The sequence below is a fragment of the Arachis stenosperma genome, chromosome 8 (assembly GCF_014773155.1).
Source record: "Arachis stenosperma cultivar V10309 chromosome 8, arast.V10309.gnm1.PFL2, whole genome shotgun sequence".
NCBI classification, from domain to species: Eukaryota; Viridiplantae; Streptophyta; class Magnoliopsida; order Fabales; family Fabaceae; genus Arachis; species Arachis stenosperma.
In genome coordinates, this window is record NC_080384.1 from 5313944 (window position 1) to 5334086 (window position 20143).

The window sequence follows — 20143 nt, forward strand, 5'->3', positions numbered from 1 at the left end:
TGAAAAAAAATCTGATCAAGGAAAAAAAAGTACAGTCTCCCCCTCTTGTCGACATCATTTAATATCTCGAAATCGATGCATCTCAATCTCATGCACCAATCTTTCAAATGAGGACTTTGGGAGTGACTTTGTGAATAAATCTGCCAGATTGTCACTTGAGCAGATCTATTGGACATCAATTGTCCCTTGATTTTGAAGATCACGAGTGAAGAAAAATTGGGAGAAATATGCTTTGTTCCATCACCTTTGATGTATCCGCCTTTAAGTTGAGCAATGCATGCATTATTATCTTCAAACAGGACAGTTGAAGCTATCTTATGATCAATCAGTCCACATGATAACAGAATATATTTGATCAAACTCCTGAGCCAAAAACACTCGTGACTTACTTCATGTATCGCTAGTATTTCAGCATGATTAGAGGAGGTTGTTGCTATTGTCTGTTTCGTGGACCTCCATGATATAGCTATACCACCATATGTGAACATGTATCCTGTTTGAGATCTCCCTTTGTGTGGATCAAATAAGTATCCAGCATCAGCATAGCCAACTAATTGTGACTTTGATCCATATGGTTAAAGCAATCCTATATCAACCGTTCCATGAAGATATCGAAAAATTTGCTTGATTCCACTCCAATGTCTTCTGGTTGGAGAGGAACTATACCTTGCTAGTAAATTCACTGCGAATGATATATCGGATCGTGTATTATTAGCAAGATACATTAGCGCTCCAATGGCACTAAGATATGGTACTGACGATCAGGTTTTCTATCGGTAAAGAAATTTAACAAATATATAATTGCGTTGTAAGTACAGCTTCTAAATCAACAGAAAATCCTTTCGTACAAACGTTTAGTTGTCACAAGTAACAAACCCAATAAAATTTATAAACCGAAGTATTCAAACCTCGGGTCGTCTTCTCAAGGAATTGCAGGGAAGTATGATTTATTATTGGTTATGGAAAATAGTATTTTTAGGTTTTTGAAAGGTTGAATGAGAAAAATAGATTGCAGGAATTAATAAATCAATAGCAAAGAAAACTCTTGGCGAAGTATGAAAACTGGAAGTCCTATCCTAGTTATCCTTATCAATGGTGATGAGAATTATATTTTTGCTCCCACTCAGTCAACCTCTAACTATAAAGGTAAGTCAAGTGGACAAATCAATTTAACACCTAAAGTCCTAGTCAACTCCTAAGGAAAGACTAAAGTTATAGGAATCTAAATCAATCCGCAAAGACAACAATTATCAATCACGATGAGTTTGATAACTTAAGAGTCACCAATTAATCAACTAGAACCAAGAATATAAGAAACTAAATAAAAGTCATGTGTCTGAAATACCTCAAATATTAATAAAAGAAATCAAATCCAACATGAAAAAGTTCATAAGTCAAATTGGGAAAATAAAAAGAACATTGAACCTAAATATTGAGAAGAAGAAATCCTAAATCCTTTAAGAGGAATCCTAATCCTAAATCCTAAGAGAGAGGAGAGAGCCTCTCTCTAAAATCTACATCTAAATTATGAAAAGTGAAATATGAATGTTGTATGAATTCTCCAATGAATGGATGGATTCTCCCATTTTATATCCTCTAATATGTGTTTTCTGGGCCGAAAATTGGGTCAAAAACAGCCCAGAAATTGCTGATTGTGAAATCTGGTTCGTACAGATCGCGGCAAAGTGACGCGGAGGCGTCGTCCACGCGTTTGCATGGATTGAAATTCGCAGATGCAATGCGTGCACGTCATCCACGCATCCGCATCGCCTAACTTCAAAGTAGCTATGGAAAATTATATATCGTTGCGAAGCCCCAGATGTTAGCTTTCCAACACAACTGGAACCGCGTCATTTGGATCTCTATAGCTCAATTTATGGTCGATTTAGTACCAAAAGGTCAGGCTAGACAGCTTTAGCAGTTCCTTCAGTTTCTTGTATTCCTTCCACTTTTGCATGCTTCCTTTTCATCCTCTAAGCCATTCCTACCTTGTAATCTCTGAAAATACTTAACACACATATCAAGGCATCGAATGGTAATAAGAGATTATTGAAATACACAAATTAAAGACTCTAGGAAGCAAGTTTTCAATCATAGAACAAATTCTGGAAAGGAATTGTAAAACATGCAAATAGTATGAATAAGTGGGTAAAGAGTTGATAAAAACCACTCAATTGAGCACAAGATAAACCATGAAATAGTGGTTTATCAACCTCCCCACACTTAAACATTAGCATGTCCTCATGCTAAGCTCAAGAGAAGCTAAAAGAGTGAATGGGGGAAAGTAAGACTCATGCAATGCAACCTATGTATATGAATGCAACTATATGCAAAATGTTTCTACCTACTTAGTTAAAAGTAAACAAGTTCTCCAAGACAAAAATAATTCAAATTCTACTAATTCAGATCATATAATAAAAGACAAGTAAACTTGTGAGAAGATAGCTCATAAAAGCAGGGAACATTGAATCAAGCACTGAACCCTTACTGGTAGTGTATATCACTCTAACTCTCAAGTGTCTAGGGTCAATCACTCTACTCTTCCCTAGTCATGTTTTCTCAACCTTGTTCTTCATCTAACCAATCAACAAATATTTAGCATACCAATGCAAACATCATGAGGTCTTTTCAGGGTTGTAATGGGGCTGAGGTAAAGGTAGGGGTGGAAACAGGCCAGGCCAGGACAGGCTTTGCTCTTAACAGGCCTGGCCTGTCATACAGTTGATTGGCCTGAGCCTGGCCTGCAGCCTGTTATAGGCTCTTTATAAAGTACTAGGCCTGGCCTGTTATTCAGCATGGCCTGACCTGAAGCCTGTTAAAAGGCCTGATAATTTTTTTTACAAAAATAAAAATATTATTTAAAAAAATTATTTTTTAATAAAAATAGTATTATATAATATGTCATATATTTAATATTTATAAAAAATTTTAAACTTTTAACATATTTAAAATATACAAAAATATTTATAATAAAATATAATAAATTTAAAATATCTCATAATTTTATTAATAATAAATAATTATTTATATATTTAATTATATTTTAACAGGCCTAGACAGGCCTGACAGGCCTATAAGGCTAATTAGTAAGCCTGGGCCTGGCCTATTAATGTATTAAGGCTTTTAAAAGAGTCTAGGCCTGTGCCTATTTTATAACAGATCAGGCCAGGCCAGGCCAAACACAGGCTAGGCTGCAGGCCGCCTGGCCTTTTTCCACCCCTAGATAAAGGTAAGGATATATGTATGGCCAAATGAGTTATAATATAAATCTTTGACTAACCTAAACTCCTACCTAATACACACACATACTCTATGTAATTCTAAAAATCACACCTAGCTACCCATAATTCCCACTTTTGTATCACATACTCATGTACCAAATTTTTGATATTTCTTTATCACATGTGCATTGATCTTTCTATTAAAGCTTAACATTGGGGTACTTTTGTCCCCTTATTTATTTACTTATTTATTGAATATTTTTGGATTTTTCTATTTTTTTTCTTTTTTTTTTCTTTTAATAGAAAAATAATCATAACTTATCAATGCATATGAATTTTTCATTATTTTTCTATTTTGGGTTTTCATGAGTAGGTTCCCAAATTCTCAATATTCAAATAAATTAGAAACATGATACATTTCCTTATTAACCCCTGTTCCCATAGTTTCCCACACTTAGTTGATGCATAATCTCTATCTTAAGCTAATCAAAGATTCAATTTGGGATAATTAATTTATTTTTCTGCTTAAGGTTAGTGATGTGGTTATAGAACAGAAGGGGATTAAAAAGCTCAAAGTGGCTAACAAGGGTGATATAAAAAGGTAGGCTTATTTGGGATAAGTGAGCAAAAATAAGTAATGGCCTCAATCATATGCAAGCATGTAAATACACTCAATAGTGGACATATAGAATGGAACAAAGTAAAGATTGTAATCATAGAGAAGAAAACACACAAGAATAAAAATTTATGGTTAAATAATGTAACCATATAAATAAGCTCAAAATCTCACAGGTTGTATGTTCTTTGGCTCAAAAAATTATGTTCCAAATACAACTTCAAACAAATTTAACACATGAAAAATTTTATTTTTTAATTTAAATTAGTGAAATTATTCAAAAATAGGATTTTAAAAAGAAACTTATCATTTTTCAACTAAGTAGTATTTAAATGCAAACAATCAACTACACATGCAATCTATTATGCAATGCAACAATGAACTAATAAAAAAAATAAGACATTGGTGTTGAGAAGAGAATAACTAACCCGTGGAGATCGGCATCGACATCCCCACACATAAAGATTGCACCGTCCTCGGTGCATGTTAAGATATACAAGTGGACGGACTGCTCCAGCTGATGCCTTTCTCTATAGATTGTGCAGATTGACTTACCTGTCTCTCCATATAGAAGTTCTTTTCTTTTCCCTTCCTCGGTGGCCAGCCTGAAAGAAGAGGAAAAAAAGAAAAATTAACCCAGAAATAAAGATAAGAAAATAAATAAAGTCTGGGTGGGTTAATGCCAAATAATGAGGGTCTCAATTACATGGTAGCTACAACATACAAGTGAGAAAATAATAGAAGCACATGGCATGTCAACTGAATAGCAAACAAGTTAAGAAGCACCTAAAATAATGCAGGAGATATGCAACAGATGAGTAAGAAGATTGTAACACCAATGTAAAAACAACAAATATAAAAAAAAGCAAGGGGGAAGAAGAGTAAGAAGAAAGGAAGGAAGGAAGGAGAAAAGAGTAAAAAGAGAACAAGAGAAAGAATGAATAAGAAGAAGAATGGAGATAATAGAAGAAAGAAAAGAAGGAAGAAGAAAGAATTAAGAAAGGGGAAAGAAAAAGATTAAGAAAAGATAAGATAGTTGACGCTGGGATGGATAAGCTGTGCGGCTGACGATCGGATTACCTATTGGTAAAGAAATATAAAAATATAATCGCGTTGTAAGTATAGCTTCTAAACCAACAGAAAATCCTTTCGTACAAACGTTTGGTTGTCACAAGTAACAAATCCAATAAAATTTATAAACCGAAGTATTCAAATCTCGGGTCGTCTTCTCAAGGAATTGCAGGGAAGTGTGTTTTATTATTGGCTATAGAAAATAGTATTTTTGGGTTTTGAAAAGGTTTTGAACAAGAGAAATGGATCGCAGGAATTAATAAATTAATAACTAAGAAATCTCTTGGCAATGTATGAAAGCTGGAAGTCCTATCCTAGTTATCCTTATCAATGGTGATGAGAATTATACTTTTTCTCCCACTAAGTCAACCTCTAACTATGAAGGCAAGTTAAGTGGACAAAACAATTTAACACCTAAAGTCCTAGTCAACTCCTTAAGGAAAGACTAGAGTTATAGGAATCTAAATTAAGCAGCAAAGGTAACAATTATCAATCACGATAAGTTTGACAACTCAAGAGTCACCAATTAATCAACCAAAGCCAAAAGGGGATAATTTAAATTATTTATATAATAAATAGAAGAAAGCGATCATGAGTCTGAAATACCTCAAATTATATTATTTAAGAAAATCCTAACATGAAATGTTCATAAACAAATAAAAGAGAAAATAGATAAAAAGAACATTGAACCTGAGATAAAGAAGATGAAAATATTCCTAAATCCTTTAAGAGGAATCCTAATCCTAAGAGAGAGGAGAGAGCCTCTCTCTCTAAAAGCTACATCTAAATCCTAAAACTATGTATGAATGTATGTTGTATCCTGTATCTCGTGTCTCCTCTATTGATGAATGGATGGATTCCTCCATTTATACCCCTTTAATCTGTATTCTCTGGCCTTGGATCTGGACCAAAAAGGGCCCAGAAGTCGCTGGGGCAGACTTCTGCAAATTCTGCAAATCGCGCACGTCACGCGGTCGCGTCATCTGGAGTTTTGCTCTTCCACGCGGTCGCGTCAGTCATGCATCCGCGTTAGTTGTGTTTCGCGAGTCACGCATTCACGTAATCCATGCGCTCGTGTCGATGCTCTTTGTACTAAGCACACGTCTATGTGGGTCAAGCGTTCGCGTCGCTTCCAGTTTCTTCAAAAACTCCAATTTGTGCTTTCCTTCCATTTTTGTATGTTTTCTTTCCATCCTTTAAGTCAGTCCTGCCCTATAAAACCTGAAAGTACTCAACACACAAATTATGGCATCGAATGGTAATACATGATAATTAAATTTAATAATTTTAAAGCATAGGAAACATGTTTTCTCATATGTCACATCATAAGGAAGGAATTGTAAAATCATGTAAATTCATATGAATAAGTAGGTGAAGAGTTAATAAAATCATTCAATTAAAGCACAAGATATATCATAAAATAGTGGTTTATTAGCGGCGCAGGTGACGCAAACGCGTGCGTCACGCAATCGCATGGACTGCGCTGGGCTCATGTGACGCAGACGCGTGGGACGCGCGGTCGCGTGGTTTGGTTGGTGCTTCCAGCACCATTCCAGCAACATTCCAGCACAACTTTCTGTCTAAATACATTTTTACATCGATTTCGCACACCACGCATGCGCTCGAGTGACGCGGACGCATGGGGGTTGGGTTTTGCAAATTGCGCGGATGCGTCAGTGACGCGTTCGCGTGGTCCATTTGTGCCTATGGCACGCCTCCAGCCACACTCCTGCGTAACTCTCTGTTTTTTTTTCTTCATTGTTGCGAAGGCACTATGACGCGAGTGCGTCAGTGACGCTGGCGCGTCGCATGCCTTAATCCCCCATTTTTTTAACTACGAAATGTAGAATGCAGTATGCAGATGCCGATGCAGATGTTATGAATACTTCCAGGTTCAATGAAATAAAATAAAACTAAAAAACAAACAAAACTAAATAAAATTGAAAATGGAACGATCATACCACGTTGTGTTGTCTCCCACCTAGCACTTTTAGTTAGAGTCCTTAAGTTGGACATTTAGTGAGCTCCCGGTTATGGTGGCTTATGCTTAAGTTGGACATTTCGGTATCGACCTCCCCACACTTAAATATTGCACCGTCCTCGGTGCATGCTGAGATGTGCAAGTGGATGGGCTGCTACAAATGATGTTTTTCTCCAAAGATTGTGCAGATGGACTTGTTTGTTACCCCATATAGAAGCTTCTCCTTTCTCTTCCTCGGTGGCCATCCTGAAAGAAGAGGAAAAAAAGAAAAGTAACCTAGAAACAAACATAGAAAACAAATAAAATATGGGTGTTAATGCCAAATAATAAGGGTCTCAATTACATGGTGGCTACAACATGCAAGTGAGAAAACAGTAGAAGCACATGGCAAATCAAGAGTGCAAAAATTTGCAACAATAGGGGAAGAGTGTGGGCAATGAAAGATAGTGTAAATGCATAGCAATGCAAATGGAATGCAAGTATCATAAAAGATTAGCATTGACTTATGAATAATAATACCCAATCAGAATAAAACAAGTCATGAAGCACCAAAAGAATACCACAAAAGATACAACAGTTGAAAAAGAAAATTTAACACCAATCGAAAAATAATAAATTTAGAAAAAAAAATAAAAATATGCACGAAATTAAAATGCAATGAATGAAATTATGCAAATTAAGGAAAATAGAATGAAAGTGAAGAAGGATGAGAAGTTAAAGAAATGAAGAAAAAGAAAGTAAGAAAGAATAAGGAAGAAAGAAATAAGAAGGGAAAGAAAAGATTTAGATTTGGGGAAGAAAAGATAAGATAGTTGGCTGATCTGGATAAATTGTGCGTCGCATGCGACGCGGACGCGTGGATCATGCGTTCGCGCGATTGGCGCAATTTTGAAGTGACACGGACGCGTCGGTCACGCGATGGCGTAGCCTGATTTGTGCTACTGGCGTGAGTGCAGCCTCGTGTATGCGCAACTCTTTGTTTTAAATGTATTTTGCCAAAAATCTGGGTGACGCGTTCGCGTGGGTGACGCGTTCGCGTGGGTGACGCGATCGCGTGAATGGCCATATTTTGAAAAGCGACGCGGACACGTGGGGCACGTGTTCGCGTGGTAAGGCTTGTGCTTCTAGCACCGTTCTAAACCCACTTCGTTATAACTTTCTGCCATACACCTCTTTACGTCGATTTTGCAGGGCCACGCGATCGCGTGGGAGGCTCTTTTTCAGAATGACGCAGTTGCGTGGGTGACGCGATCGCGTGGGCATGCTTGTGCCTAAGGCACACCTTCAGCCACGCTCTCGCTTGACTCTCTGCTTCTTTTCTTCCTTGTTTCTAATGCACTAATGACGCGGACGCGTCAGTGACGCTCGCGCGTCGTGTGCATTTTTTTCAGTATGCAGAATGCAAAATGCAAAATGCAGATGACTATGCAGAAATTATGAATGAACACGAATAAAAATAAAATAAAATAAAACTAAGAACAAAAAAGAAAGAATATACCATGGTGGATTGTCTCCCACCTAGCACTTTTAGTTAAAGTCCTTAAATTGGACATTTGGTGAGCTCCCTGTCATGGTGGCTTATGCTTGAACTCATCCAGGAATCTCCACCAATGTTTGTAATTCCAATGGCCTCCGGGATCCCAAATTAGGTGCAGAAAGCCTTCAAGCAAGTTAAAGCAAGTGACAAAGCTCCAAGAGTGTTGACTGCTAGAATGAATTCCGGGGTCCCAAATCTTGCTTTTGCACCCGTCTTCTTGTTGAGCAATATTGTTTCATCTGGGTGGCAAGCAGTCTGAATTCTCACTGAAGCGGCCAAACAATATCCTAGACCCATTCAATTGAGCTCTACACCAACCTTTGCATTTAAACTTTGAGCACACAACCATGTTGAACCTTGCTTGACAACTCCAACCACTAACCATCTTCCTCTTACTCTTAATGCCACAAAGAGCTCTAAGTTGACCATCCGTCTCCAGTAGCCCATATTCAAGTGGGAAAGTAAAGGATAAGGATAGGAATTTTACCCACTTGAACGTTGTGTTGGACGGTAATGGCCTTAGGAGAGGTATTTCTAATGAATTTGCAAGCTCCACTCCCTTGTGCTCTTCTCTGACAACTTCCAGCTCTTTGCAAGCTTCTTCAATTTCAACCTCTTCCTCTTGGTAGCTTTCTTCCAATTCAATCTCTTCTTCATTGCTTACCAAGGGCATGGGAGGTTGTGCTTTGTCTTCTTGAATCTCCATCTCTGGATTAACCTCTTCCAAATCTTCAACCATGATATGTCTTGGAGGTTGTACACCCTCCTCAACATCAATTTCAAGTGTCTTGGAAGGAGGCTCTATGACTTGAGGTTCAAATGGAGGTTCCGCATCTCCTAAGTCTTCAACCACTTCTTCCTCTTCAACTATTATGGCTTCCTCCACTTGTTCCAATACAAAGCCATGTTGCTCACTGTTCACCGGAGTTTCTAGCTTCTCCTTTATGCTGCGTTCTTCAGTAGATTCTCCACATGAAGCCATGGGAGTTCCTTGAGTGTCCAGATGTCAGGAGTCTAGTCGACTTATCGCTTGGCCCAGTTGTTGAATGGTTGCATTGAGTCGATCCATTGTCTTCTTGAAACGATCCTTTGACTCTTATTCTGCTTGGCTATCATAAGTAGGATCATAGTGTTCTTGGATTGATGGATATGGACATGGTGTATATTGAGGTGGTGATTCTAGGTATGGCTCATATGGTGGTTGATATGGTGGATAAGGGTTAGGGTCATATGAAGGTGACTGGTGAAAAGGGGCTTGTGAGTTTGGTGGTCCAAAACTATGTTGAGGAGGGGGTTCATAGGCGTATGGTGGTGGTTGTTGATAATCAAAAGAGCGCTCACCATAGCCATTATCTTGATATGCTTCTTGGAATGACTCTTGGTCATAGTATATTGGCGGAGGCTATTGCCAAGAGGGTTGATCAAATCCCTGTGACTCCTCCCATCTTCTTTAATTTTTCCAACCTTGATGCCTGTTCCTATTAGAGCTTCCATTCCCTACAACAACATTGGAACCAAACTTGAAACCAAAGGGGTGAGAATTCATAGTAGCTAAAGAAATTAAAATAAAAAACTAATAAAAAATTAATGAAAATAAACTCCTAAAACTTAGAAACACTGACAACAATATAAGATAAAGATTTGAAAAAGGTTTGATTTTTAAAATATTAAAATTAAATTTTAAAATTTGAATTTTGAATTTTAGAATTTTAAATATTGAAATTTGAAATTTTGATTTTGAAATAAGATAAGATAAGATTTTGAAAAAGATATGATTTTTGAAAAAGATTTGAATTTTGAAATTTAAAACTAAGATAAGATAAGATAAAAATTTTAAAATAAAAATGTGAATTTTTTTTTTGTAATTTTCGAAAAAATCAATTAAAATAAAGAGAAAAGACATTTTTGAAATTAATGAGGAAATAGAAAAATAATAAAATGACACAAAACTTAGAATTTTTAGATCAAAGCAAAGAAAATAAACAAGAAAAATATTTACAATAACTAATAATAAGGTACACGTTTGCAATTCCTCGGCAACGACGCCATTTTGACGATCGGATTTTCTGTCGGTAAAGAAATTTAAAAATATAATCACGTTGTAAGTATAGCTTCTAAACCAACAGAGAATTCTTTTGTACAAAAGTTTTGTTTGTCACTTAAGCAAACCCAATAAAAATAAATAACCGAAGTATTCAAACCTCGGGTCGTCTTCTCAAGGAATTGCAGGGAGGTGTGTTTTATTATTGGTTATGGAAAACATTATTTTTGGGTTTTTGAAAGGTTTGAACAAGAGAAATAAATTGCAGGAATTAATAAATCAATAGCTAAGAAAACTCTTGGCAAGGTATGGAAATTAGAAGTCCTATCCTAGTTATCCTTATCAATTGTGATGATAATTGCTCGTTGCTCCCACTTAGTCAACCTCTAACTATGAAGGTAAGTCAAGTGGATAAATCAATATGAATCCTCAAGTCCTAGTCAATTCCCAAAAAAAGACTAGAGTTAGTAGAATTCAAGTCAATTAGCAACTCCCAATTATCAATCAACAAAAGAGTTTGATAACTCAAGAGTCTCTAATTACTCAACCAAAGCCAAGAATATAGAAAGCTAAATAAAAATCATATATCTGAAATACCTCAAATTGCATTAATAAAAGAAATCAAATCTAACATGAAAAATTTCATAAATTAAAATGGGAAAATAAATAAAAAGAACATTGAACCTGGAAATTGAGAAGTAGAAATCTTAATCCTAAAAAAAATCCAAAATCCCAAAACCTAAGAGAGAGGAGAGAGCCTCTCTCTCTCTCTAGAAAAACTACATCTAAAATTAAAATTATAAATTTGAATGTTGTGTGAATTGAATGAATGGATGGATTCCCCCACTTTATAGCCTCTAATATGTGTTTTCTAGGCCAAAAATTGGGTCAAAAATAGCCCAGCAATTTCTAGTACGTACAGGTCGCTACAAAGTCACGCGGAAGCGTCGTCCACGCGTTCACGTGGATTGGGTTTTTGCCCGGTCACGCGTCCGCGTGATCCACGCGTTCGCGTCGCTTGGCTTCGGGGCAGTTATGACAAATTATATATCGTTGCAAAGCTCCGAACGTTAGCTTTTCAACGCAACTGGAACCGCATCATTTGAACTTCTATAGCTCAAGTTATGGTCGATTTAGTACCAGAAGGTCAGGTTGGACAGTTTTAGTAGTTCCTTCAGTTTCTTGTATTCCTTCCACTTTTGTATGCTTCCTTTCCATCTTCTAAGTCATTCCTGCCCTGTAATCTCTGAAAACACTTAACACACATATCACAACATCTAATGGTAATAAGAGAGGATTAATATTAGCAAATATAAGGCCAAAGAAGCATGTTCTCAATCATATCACAAAGTTAGGAAGGAAAAATGTAAAACCATGCAAATAGTATGAATAAGTGTGCAAAGGCTTGATAAAAACCACTCAAATTAGCACAAGATAAACCATAAAATAGTGGTTTATCAAGTATTAGCTTTCGACATTTAACCCCTCTTGATTACCTTCAAGTGACATATTTAAGTTAGCCATCATCCTTCTAATGTTTTCCCTGGCCACCCCACTTAAAGGGGGTATCATCAACAATATTTGCAGAAGTTTCTCCACCTAACTCAACTTGAAAAGTAAATAATTCCAACAGATAGATATTTGTCCAATTGTTACACCAAACCCTAATAAGACGTATGTCATCACGTAACCGATTCCTAATTTACAAAAAACATAAAATCTTATCAAAATCACCATCAAATAAAAAAAATAACAAAATAATAATAACAATACAATTATGATATACTTTTTGTAAAATAAAGTGTTATCTACTTTCGGACGGATAATTGTAGTAGATTTTTTTCACTCTTTTCGTATTGTTGACCAATGACATACAATATCAAATTCTTCAACGCTGTTCGACTTTCAACTTTAGGTGGCACATATGCAAATACTGATTAAACAGAACTGAACATGATAGATCCCTATTGATCATGTATTATTTCACCATCATAATGAATGGATAAAAATGGAATTCCAAACATTATATAGAATAAGCAGAAGATCAGGGTAAATGGAGAAGGATGAGTTACTTGTAGTGATTTTAGTTTCCAATCGGTCTCGATGAGATTTTATTAAGGAACCTGCTTGAAGTTTGTCGAAGAAGGTAGTGAACTTCGTATATTATAGAAAGTTCGTCGAGGAAAGCGACGATCCTTGTGAAAAATGATAAGGTTTGCTGAGGGAAGCGATAAACTTGCTCCCGATACAAAAAAATAATTTAAAAACTAAAGTTAGTATAATTTTTCTGTGAAGATAATTTTTTTATTTTATATAAAAAAATTAAAATTATCATGTCTCACTTCACATATTTTAGCACTGCAAGTGTTGCGGTCAACACCATATCTAGCTTCCACATGTCGCTCTCTAATTAGGGCAACTAAGGCTGGAAGTGAGTCGAGTTGAGTCGCGTTAGACCAAACTCAAGTTCAGCTCACAAAAATTGAGCTTGGCTCATTTCTTAAGCTCAACCTTGACTCACCGAAAGCTCACGAACTGACTCAAATAATAGGAATATAATCTATAATTCTATATCAATAAATTATAATTTATATATTTAAAAGATATTTAAAAAGATCAATTTTATATATTGTTTATCTATCAATAAGTTATAAATTTTTTATTTATATCTTACATCAAAATTATATATAAAAAATAAATATAAAATTTTAAATAATTAAGATCATATATATATAATCGAGTTCGCTCGTGAGTTAATGAGTTGAATTTATCCAAACTCAAATTCAACTCATTTAATTTTAAATTTAGGCTCAAGTTTAACTGATCAACTTATAAATTTATCTTATCGAATTATTAACGAGCCGAACTCGAGCTAACTCTGACTTGACGCGCTTCCAGCTTAGGCGCACCTCTTGTATCAAGCTTAGCCAACAAAAACAATATGCCACCAGAGACAGCACCTTGTAACAATGGTAAAATGGTAATTGTAATACTAAAGGTGGCACGTGCAAGGGGTGGTGTTAAGCACTTAACCTCATCCTTGGACCCTGGGCAATGAAGCCTCAGGGTAAGAGTTTCTGCTGCCGCTTCTCCAATTACAATGGAAGCACAACTACACGAGCACTGCATTTCCAATATTAATAGGTTCGGGCTCTCAGTTTGACATATTCATTCACTCATTCAACTATTTACCTCAACTGGTTCTTGCTCTACCTGCCAGCTATGAATACCTTGACAGGGAAACCTACCTTCATTCCTCAACTACTTGTTTCTTCTTCTTCTTCTTCTTCTTCTTCTTCTTCTTCTTCTCCTTCTTCTTCTTCTTCAAATTGCGCTTCAACCACTCTTGTTTCCTTCCCAATTCGTTCGCCCTCATCAATTAGAATCTCCACGCATAATCGAAGATTCGCTTTCAGAGTTGAAGCTTACGATTCCTCTAACAACGACAGTTCCAGTTCTAACGCTGCCGGCGACTCCAAGCCCCCAAATGGCACTCTCGTAACTCTTCTTATCCCTTTACTCCAACCCTATCCAAAATACCCTTTTTTAAATCATTATTATCAATTATCGATAAATTATTATTTTAAAATTATTGGATGGGAATATATATATATATATATATATATATATATATATATATATATATATATATATATATTAGTATTATTTGGATATGGATTTTTGTTTTCTTGGAACTGCAAAGCCCTCTACAAGGGTATTATGAATGAATCTAATGTTCAAAAATTTCCTTATCAAATCACTTTTTAGCTCTTTTACTTATTGTGGTTGAGGTTCTGCGGTTCATTTTCTAAGATAATTATTTACTGCTGTCTAATTTTTTTTTTTTATGATTGTATTAACGATTAGTGATTATACATTTTGAAATAACTAGTCGAAGGGTAGGAGAGATATTTTACTGGAGTATGTTAAGAACGTGCAGCCAGAATTTATGGAATTGTTTGTGAAAAGAGCACCTCAACAGGTATATAGATGGTGTTCTTGATATGAATTTTTATGTTTTTATACCATACACATTTACTGAATGTAGCTTGTGTTGGTGATTAGGTTGTGGATGCAATGCGACAAACAGTGACGAATATGATTGGGACACTGCCGCCTCAATTTTTCGCAGTAACAATTACAACTGTAAGATTGTTATGAGTTGCTCATTCTGTTGCCATAATTTGTTAACTTTGATTACCATTTTATGATAAACAGTGTATGTGAGCTTCCACAAAGATTATGATAGTTATATTTTGGTGGATAGCTATTTTCTTGACATCTTTGAGAAATGTTTCTTTCCCTTACAGTACATGCCTGAGCTTAATGAGAAATGTATTGATGCTGGGTTGAATTGTAGTTTTCATCTTTTGTTTTGTCTAGGTCTATCAATCTTACTTAATTCAATGGAACCATTTTCCTTTTATTTAGGTAGCTGAAAACCTTGCACAGCTCATGTACAGTGTCATGATGACCGGATACATGTTCAGGAATGCACAATACCGTTTGGAGTTGCAAGAAAGTTTGGAACAGGTTGCTCTTCCAGAGATGCAGGATAAGAAGGTAACAATATGTCCTTTTTTCCCCTATTATTTTTGGAATTTTTGGAGAAAAAAAAAGGGGGGGGGGGGGGTTTACTTTGTGTTTAAAATATACCTAAGTGCTAGAATATTTAAGGGTGCTTTTACTCCTTTGAGACTTGAATACTTATTTGGATGACACTGGTTGGTCCGTTGTATTGTGTTCTATGCTACCCTTTTCCCTCCTTATATGATTCCAGTCGGAGTTGCTTAGAAGGAAAGAAAACATTATGGGGGACTTTAATGTTTGGTTGGCTTTGAGCACAAGAACGAAGAGGATTAAGTCTTGGGAATCTGATGTTTAAGAAATTTCTATGATGCCTTGTACTTTAGTTTTCCTTTAGTGACTATATCATTATGGTATAAACTCAGATTAAGCATGCTTATGTACATGCTTTGGATTATACTCTTAAAATGTTGCAGGATGTGCCAGACTATGCACCTGGTACACAGAAGAAGCATGTTTCAGGTGAAGTCATTCGTTGGAACAATTTATCTGGGGCTGAGACAATAGATGCTAAAAAGTATATTGAGTTACTTGAAGCAGAGATAGAGGAGCTGAATCGTCAAGTTGGGCGACAATCTAACAATGCACAAAATGAGTTGTTGGAATATCTAAAATCTCTCGAGCCTCGCAATCTGAAGGTTAATTAATTCTACATTTGTTGTCGATCCCTAATATAGCTTTTATTGTAGAGTTTTTTATTGTCAATAATATGCCATAATAGCCATTCATTTTAATGTGTAGGATTTGACTAGTAGTGCTGGGGAGGATGTTGTGTTTGCGATGAATACTTTTATAAAGCGCCTACTGGCTGTTTCAGATCCTAGCCAGATGAAGGTTTGTCTCTGCAGTTATCACAATCTCCTTTTCTTCTTAACCCATTTGATGTATACATCAGATCATTGAATATTATACCCAAACCTAGTCATTTATCGAAGTTGTCTCGGTGTAATTGTGAATTTTTTTCTTCCCACTTTTAAGGTTGTACGTGTCTCAAAGATACTAAGGTGGAACTCATTTTTGGCAAAATAAGTTCATACTCTTTTTTTAATTTGACTGGGTGCTGCTCATGTGAATCCTACTTCTATTTGGTCATGTGATGCTAGGTAACTTGGGAATGATTCTATTTGTATCATTTGAGCCTTGTGTGTAACCTACTTCATTATCATTTTACAGACTAGTGTGACTGAGACGAGTGCACCGGAACTCGCCAAACTTCTTTATTGGTTGATGGTGGTTGGGTACAGCATTCGCAATATTGAAGTTCGTTATGACATGGAAAGAGTACTTGGCACTCCTCCAAAGCTTGCCGAGTTGCCTCCAGGTGAAAATGTTTAAGCAGTCTTGATAATGTCCCAAGTTGCAGCTCAATAGATTTTCCACTTCTTATCTGATTTGCTGATGTTTCAGTCATGAACTAAAGGTAAAGGATGCTACATTTTTCAGAGCCCCTAAGTACGCTAGGAAGATATATCTTTATTTATTGTAATAGTTGACATATCCGGTTAAACTTTCTATCGATAGTTATACTGAAGAGATAAGATGTCAAGGTTGATTGATATCCATTCCTGAAGTTGTTCTATGCATCCTTGATTTTCATTCATAATATTTGGCAGTCTCTACTCTCAACTGTGAACAAATATTTCAAATGCAGCTATTTAATTTTGTTATATAATATAGCACGTTCATATGATACTACCACTTATACCCATCTCCAAAATAGATTCCAGTGCAAAAAAGTTGATACGCAATGAATATATCGTGACGACTACGATCCTCCATGTATTATAGATTTATAGTACACAAAATTTGACACGTATAGGACAAAGTGACAACTATTTGAAGATGAAGACATTAAATATTTGAAGAATTTCTGAGAGATTAATATCTAATAAATTCCCGCGGAAATAAGTAAAAAAACTCTACTGGCCATTAAAACAGATAAGGAAGAATGGATAAAAGTTAGTATACACGAATTTTTATGGTAGATAGAGGTACATTTTAATTTTTTAATGAGTTATTTGTATATATTAATATCAAACGATAATAGTTGTCAAGTGGTTGTTTGCATTGTCTGACGTGTCCCTTTTGATGATACAATTAAAAATAAGGATTGTATTATTGAATTTGTTAAATTTAATCTAAAAAAATTAATAAGTGAATACTGTTTATTCTTACTTTTTTTAAATTACTTCGAACACAACTCTAACAGAGGGGGTGAAAAAAAATTATTCCTTCATTCTTTTCATTCTCTTCCTTTCTAGTCTTCGTTCTATGAAATTAAAAAGAAATTTCCTCCGTATATCTTCTTCGCATCTCTCGTAATAGGGATTTGTAAATCTTAAGGTATCAAAATGTCACAATATCAACGAAGAAAGAACATACCTCATGCTTGTGTGAGTGGTTGTGGTGGCTCGTCTTCTGCGTCGAAAAATAGGAAGAAGAATAAGTTCGACTACAACAACGACAAGTATCTGCAAGGGAGGTATGTGAATTCTCATTTTGTTTATGATGATAAATGCTATGAATCTTATGTAAAAAGGCTAAAATTGTCCTCGGATTCATGATGCAGAAGGTTGAATTGAGGTATGATGATTTCATTTATGCTGATGAAGTTGTTGATGCTGGAAAAGATTGTGAGATTCAAGAGCAGAGTGAAGAAAGCAAATGAAAGTCTCTAGAAGAAAGCAACTGAAAGATAGAAGAAGAAATGAAGATATTGCAGACAATTGATGAGATTAATCAAGAATTGAATAGTATTAGAAAATGGGTACAGTATGTATACTTAGGAATAAGTATATATATTCTGTGGTTGTTTATTAACACATTTCATCAATAATTGTAATTCCCTGTAAGTGTAGAAGGGAAAATATGTGATAAAGGTTGTCTTGTAGCTTTAATTTCTATCAATATTTGAATACAAATGTTTGTTTCAATTTTATTTCTAGTACAAATCTAATTCAATAAACAACTGAAGAGCTAATTCATAATAATCAACACTTGATCAACAAAAGGATGAACAATAAGTAAGCATAACTAGAAACTGTCATTAAAAACCAACTAAAACACAAGTCATGAAACCAGAGGCTTAAACACAAAACTACCATTCACATTACAAAATAACAAACAACAAGTCTATGCCTATAGGCATCAAAACAGAGGTCTAAATCAAAATAATGATTGTCTAAATCCAAACCACAAAGGTGCAGGTCTAAATTACAATACCAAAATCGTAAGCCTAAATGAAAAGAACAATTGCCTAAATCCAAACCACAAAGCTGCAGGTCTAAATCAAAACAATGAAGCAATTCGTCTAAATCATAACACTAACGCAACAATTATCCTTTACCAACACAAACAATAACACCAAAGAAACTATTTCTGAGTTGCAGCCCTTGATCCACTATCACTTGCTGATTTTATTCCACCTACTGTTTTTATACTTGATCCACTTTTTGTATTTGTTCCACCTTTTGCACTTGAGCCATCCTTTTATACTTGATCCACTACTTATTGCTCTCTTCTTTCTCTCTCTCAAACCTACTTTATTGTCTTGGAGCAACAGTTCCAATATATTCAGATTGATTTTTTATTTCTTTCTATGATCTTTTTTTCATATGTTCTTACTTCTTTTAACATTGTGATGATGGATTTACCTCTGTATTTCACAATCTTATCATTGAATCTTTCGCAGTTGTTGTTAGTAATGTTGTCAACCTTTGGCCACTCACTAAAATGAGCATTTGTCTACTGTTTCGAATCAAGCTTGTTCAGATACTCCCACGCACCAGAATTGATCCTTTGCATCCTAAACATCGCAATGTCAAACTCTTGAGTTGTGGTGGCTCTGCAACACTCCCACACTGCCTCTTTGGGTTGTTTGTCCTTCCATCTCTTTGTGAAATTGTTCCAAATGTGTATATCACAAAAACGATAATGAACTCTGGGCATAACTTGTTGCATTGTCGGAATACGACCCTGTTCAATTAACATGTGAGTGATTAATATAATTGAAGTTTATTTGAATTTAACAAAGATTAACTACATACCTTATGTTGCTCACTAATGACGTTCCAACCATGCACTTTGTAGTTGTCCAAGTCGTTGTGTAAATGCTCCAAGAACTATTTTCAGTTATTTCTAGTTTTTGAATCCACCACGGCGCAGGCAATTGGAAAAATCTTATTCTTCGCATCTTGACCTATTGTAGTGAGTAGCTGTCCTCTATAGAACCTCTTCAAGAATTGGCCATCAAGGCCAATAAATGGTCTACACCCTAGGACAAAACCCTTCTTACATGCCTCAAAAGAAAGGCAAACTCTCTTGAACAAGGGCATAGAGTCAAGCATTGGAGTGGTATCCAAATGCACAGTTGATCCTGGATTTGCAAGTAGTATTTGGTTAAAGTAATCCCTAAACTCAGCATATTTTTCTCTCTCTGATCCTTCAATATTTTTCCTTGTCTTTTTCATGGCCTTATGGATCTTATTATAATTAATAGCCACATTGAACTCCTTCTTAAACCAAGTTTTAGCCTCAGCACAAGTGATTTTTCGTTGGTTTCGAATCTTTTCTTCTAGCATCTCTGTAACCCACACCCTATTTGCAGTCTTGTTACTATGTCTTCTAACACAGATGTGCTGATCCATAAAAGTATTTACTTGATAGCTCCTCAGCTCATTTGACCTAGAACAATATATGTTCCAGGGACAATTCACGTCCTAACAAATTACCTTGCATCTTGTAGGCTCTACCCTGCTGAACTTGATGCTTCTTTTCATTTGAATATTATACTTTCTCAGTGACCTCTTAAACTCATCCATGGTAGCAAACTTCATCCCAAGCTCTAGATGAACTTGGCCAAAAGGTGCTGTTAGATTTTCTTGAGGCCACATATTGTGATTCCTATCATAATCATCCTCACAATCAGATGACATTAGATTGTATAAATCTTTATATTCGTATTGATAGTAGTCAGAGTCAGAATCACTGTCATCATATGAATGAGAGGAATCAGGCTCCACACGAGGAACAAAGATCTTTGGTGCCTCATTCCTTCCTCCTTGCATAAACATTTGACTAGTGGGTGTTG

At 35.6% G+C, this 20143-nt stretch overlaps 1 protein-coding gene across 1 annotated transcript; it reads left to right on the forward strand.

Moving 5' to 3' along the window:
• Positions 1 to 13508: 13508 nt before the first annotated feature.
• LOC130943599 (uncharacterized) lies at positions 13509 to 16744 on the forward strand. Its single transcript, XM_057871540.1, has 7 exons — positions 13509 to 13965; positions 14360 to 14449; positions 14533 to 14613; positions 14899 to 15030; positions 15471 to 15692; positions 15796 to 15888; positions 16228 to 16744. Exons 1-7 carry the CDS (start codon positions 13690 to 13692, stop codon positions 16387 to 16389), a joined length of 1056 nt encoding a protein of 351 aa, XP_057727523.1. The 5' UTR covers positions 13509 to 13689; the 3' UTR covers positions 16390 to 16744.
• Positions 16745 to 20143: the final 3399 nt, after the last annotated feature.